At 41.7% G+C, this 4,574-nt stretch overlaps 1 protein-coding gene across 1 annotated transcript in view; it reads left to right on the top strand.

The window, feature by feature from the left end:
* CBR1 (carbonyl reductase 1) overlaps positions 1-3,246 on the top strand; it is a 17,027-nt gene extending 13,781 nt beyond the window's left edge. The window contains exon 4 of the mRNA XM_006886785.1: positions 2,810-3,246. Within this exon, the coding sequence (XP_006886847.1) occupies positions 2,810-3,246 (437 nt within the window). The remainder of the gene's footprint in view (positions 1-2,809) is intronic.
* The last annotated feature ends 1,328 nt before the right edge of the window (positions 3,247-4,574 follow it).

Raw genomic sequence — 4,574 nt, 5'->3', positions numbered from 1 at the left:
AATAAAATATATTCTAGCCCCAGAAAAAGATAAGGGTACAGAAACATGCTTATTAAAATATATTCTACCCATAGAAAAAGATAAGGGTACAACTATAATCTCATTTACCCACCTCACAATTTGAAAAATGAGACATTAGTACCATTTAACTCACTTAAACCTTTCCTTATTGTTGTACACTGTCAGGTTTTAAGAGGTTTTAAAGACCATCAATTGCACAGAAGTAGACTGCCCATCTTTCTCCCTTGGAAGAACCGCTGGATTTGAACCACATGCCTTTGGATTGGAAGCATAACTCCTTATTGCTAAGCCATGAGTTGTTGATTGCCTTCGAGTCAAGCACAACTCACTGTGACCCTATGAACAAAAGGCCTGAAGCCTTTCTATAACTCTCGTCATTTATCAAAATTCATAGTGTTTCTGGAGGCAAGTGGAAGTGGATGCCACTCCTGCTTCCAAAAGCCCATGTCTGTTGTTGTGGTGCTTGTTGTCTTTCCCTTTAACCCCTTTGTTGTTGTTGTTAGATGCCATCGAGTCAAATATGACTCAAAGCAACCCTGTGAGCAACCATTCTGAAACCTGCCTCGTCCTGTGCCATCCTCATCGTCTCTCAGACACTGGAGCCAATTGTTTAAGTGACAGTGTTAGTCCAGCTCACTGGGGCTCTTCCTCTCCATGGACACTCAATCTTTCCAAGTATGACGTCCCTTTCCAAGGAATAATAGCCTCACCAAGCTACATGTTCAAAGTATGAAAGACAAAGGTTTGTCATCCTTGCCTCCAAGGAACACTCTGGCCACAGCCTTGCCAGGACATGTCTGTCTATTCTTTAGGCAGCCCATGGGATAGTCAGTACTTTTCTCTAGAACTACAACTCAAAGTCATCAACACCTTCCTTACAATCCCCTAAACCCTCATAGTGAATTTGAAAGAATACTTTAACACTGGTAACTCAAGATGTTTTTTGTTGTTGTCATCATTTAAGTTCTAGTTTTTGGAAATAAAGCTTTTGAATAAACTTCTATTTAGGGAGCTCCGATGGCAAGGAGGTTTGCTACCAACCCAAAGGCACATGGTTCAAGTTCATCATTGCTCTATAGGAGAAAGATGGACTGTCTCCCTCTCTGTGAAAACCCTCAGCTATGAATTAGTTCTAACTCGATGGTACACAATAACAACCACCTTCGTTTAAAAAAGTACTGAGTTTCAGCTTTCTAAAACCACTGAGAGATGATTAGGAAATTATTTTTAAAGAGATCTATACTATCTTCCGTTGATATAATAAGAATATCTGGTAGCTTAATGATAAGTAGTTGCACTGTCGATCCAAAGGCACACAGTTCAAATCCACCAGCTGTTCCTCAGGAGAAAGATGGGCAGTCTCCCTGCCTCTGACAACCTGCTGTAAGGTCAGGTATGGATAATTTTCAACTCGATGGTACTCAACCACATACTTAGTTTCTTAGTGCTACTTTAACATAAATATCACGTGTGACTTCAAGAACCGAAAGTCTAAGTCAAGGTCTGGCTATTTGCTGCTTTCTGTGGGTCTCTCACCGAGCTCCCAGGGCCAGGTGGCAGTCCCAAGCATTTCCTTGGTGTAGACAGGCCTTTAACACGGCATCTGTCTTCCCCTTGTATGTCTGTTCTGCTCTTTGGATAACTCAAAGGGATTGGTGTAGGACCCAGTCTATAATGATAAGCCCTCATATCACAAAGAAAACCCCTATTTGCAAACAGGATCAAGCCCACAGATAGAACAGACAAGACTCTCTGAGGGGAATACAATTCAGTCCCTAATGTCTTCCACCACTTTGTGATTCTCTAAAAGGGTGGTAGCAGCCATTGTGTGATGCTGTGTGCTGGGCATTTGCTCTATTTCTCCACTTTATTGAGGAGAGCATTGAGGTATAAAATCTCTCAAGGTCACAGGCAAAGCTGGGATCTGTCACTAGGTCCTGTGACTTCCCAGGGGAATTGTTCTTCCCTGCACATTGGCTCTTGTACATGGTCGAGGAATCCTTTCTTCAAGTAAAGCTTTCCCTCTCTAGTAGTCTACCGTGACATGATACAAAGGCAGTTCCCCAACTTTCTCATCACAGTGGCCTCCAGGACACTTCAAGTTCACAGTGCTCCAAGAGGCAGACTTGAAAGCCTTTTCATTTATGTTGAAAACTGTGCAGCAATCCAGAGACCTTGACAACAGGTACTCTTAAAATAAGGAAAGATGGAGGGAATGAGGTGAGTATAAAATTTTAAAAAACCTGTTGTGTATTGTTGAGTCGGAATTGACCCATCGCTGTTTCTAGAAGCAGATAATCACACAGGAAGAGATTGCGCATTCTCCTGAGGAGCTGCTGGTGGTCCCCATTGTCACTAGAGAAGCCATATGTAGATTCGGCTCCTATGCCTGGACAAGTAGATTCAAGAAAGAAAAAGTCTTTTAGGTTTGTTGCTGAAGCTATGAGCCCTTTATGTGTATCTTGGATTATCTCTGGTAACTTGGCTCCTGCATGTTAGCATTGAGATCCTAACACTGGGTCTTCTTGGGTGTTTCCAGGACTAAGGGACCAGTCACTCCACACACAGTTGTGGTTCAGTGGAGCAAAGTAGATTCATGGTTTTAAAAAACCATCAGGACTACCTTAGTTCCAGTACATCTTGTCATTCCTAAAAGAAATGTTATCATAGTTTAAAAAATTTTAGGAGAAAGAAATGTTGCTCTTTTTGAGCTAGCAGAAGCCTGATACAAACTTGGCAGTCTCTCCTGTGCATGTCTTTCTACACAAGGATGTGTGTTGTGTTTCAGGCAGAGTGGTGAACGTGTCAAGCTTTATGAGCATCAAGACCCTTAAGTCCTGCAGCCCGGAGCTCCAGCAGAAGTTCCGCAGTGACACCATCACAGAGGAGGAGCTGGTGGCGCTCATGAACAAGTTTGTGGAAGATACAAAGAAGGGAGTGCACCAGAAGGAGGGCTGGCCCAGAGCTGCATATGGCGTGTCCAAGATCGGGGTCACTGTCCTGTCCAGGATCCAAGCCAGGAATCTGAGTGCACAGAGGAAAGGTGACAAGATCCTTCTGAATGCCTGCTGCCCAGGCTGGGTGAGAACCGACATGGCAGGGCCAAATGCCACCAAAAGCCCAGAAGAAGGAGCGGAGACCCCCGTGTACTTGGCCCTTTTGCCCCCAGATGCTGAGGGGCCTCATGGACAGTTTGTTAGTGAGAAAAAGATTGAGCAGTGGTGAGCTTGACTCAGGGTGCCATCCTCAGGCACCACTGTTCTTGCCCTGGTTAAAGAACAGGGCATTTAACACTTGTTAACATCCCTACCAAGTGCACATTTAATCTCTACTAATTCTGTGAATTCTTTTGTTATTTTCTCAGTGATTATTTGTAAGAAAATAAAATACAATTAGGGAGAAAAGAAATAGATGACTAAAAATGGTTCTTGATCAATGTCTCTTTTTGTAGATTATTTACATGCTATAAATAATGTTTTAAAAAACAGATGTCAATTTGATTAAATTCCAACCCATGGCATACTCCTTGAGTCAGAATAGAAGAGTTTTCTATAAACCACAGGCCTTTCTTCTGAGGTACCACCGAGTGGACTCTGCTGCCAAACTTTTACTTAACAAATAAGCATATTATTAGAAACAGTCTCATTCATTACCATCAAGTTGTAACCAACTCATAGTACTCCAGGGGTTTTCAGAGGCTTTAAATAGCATCAGAGGACATTTCTCATCTTTCTCCCAGGAAACATCTAGTGGCTTCAAACCACCTGCATTTGAGTTGGCAGCACAACTCTTTACCCACTAAACCACCAGAGTTCTCTGGTGAAGCATAATAAAACCTAAAAATTAGATTAAAAGAAATAATAGCTTAAAATAACAGTTCTATCATCTTTCCATTTAAAGCTTATGGCAATATTTCCAGATTCTCTCAGCCATAGCTACTTCAGATCTGCCATTGCAGCAAAATACAAACATGAGTAAAGCTGTGTCTGACCTGGAAGTGTATTTGTAACTTTTGTACAACAGAAGCACTGGCAGGTACTATGGGCAGGTATAATTTCACATGCCTTGGCACTAGGTGAGTTTTTGCCTAAGAACTGAGCTAAATGGCCGAAGGTCATAGAGAAGCTGCTTCACTCAATGAGTGGCAGGAAATAAAAGTTTATTTGAACAAGGTAGGAGATGAAATATGAATAGCTATAGCAAGTTATTTCCATGTTTTACTCAATTTGTGGTTGGCTATTGTAAATGGTATTGCTTTCTTGGTTTCCTTCTGAGTTCTCTGTTACTGTAGAGGAATCCCTGATTTTTTTAATATTGATTTTACATCCTGACACTCTACTAAATTGACCTACTAGCTCTAACAGGTTTTTGTTGCATCTTTGGGGTTTTCTGTGTATACTACCATATAATCTACATATGTTGTTGTTGTCGTTAAGTTGTAGACAACTCATAGTGACCCTATGAATGAAAGACATGAACACTTGTATAACTTTCATCTTTTCTCCATGTTCATAGAGTTTCTGGAGGCAAGCTGTTTCAGAAGTGGATGCCAC

Source organism: Elephantulus edwardii, unplaced genomic scaffold, assembly GCF_000299155.1.
Source record: "Elephantulus edwardii isolate Elephantulus edwardi_28Jun2011 unplaced genomic scaffold, EleEdw1.0 scaffold00051, whole genome shotgun sequence".
In the NCBI taxonomy this organism is placed as follows: domain Eukaryota; kingdom Metazoa; phylum Chordata; class Mammalia; order Macroscelidea; family Macroscelididae; genus Elephantulus; species Elephantulus edwardii.
The sequence above is the reverse complement of the archived record's forward strand: the minus strand, read 5'-3'. Positions and strand labels throughout refer to the sequence as shown.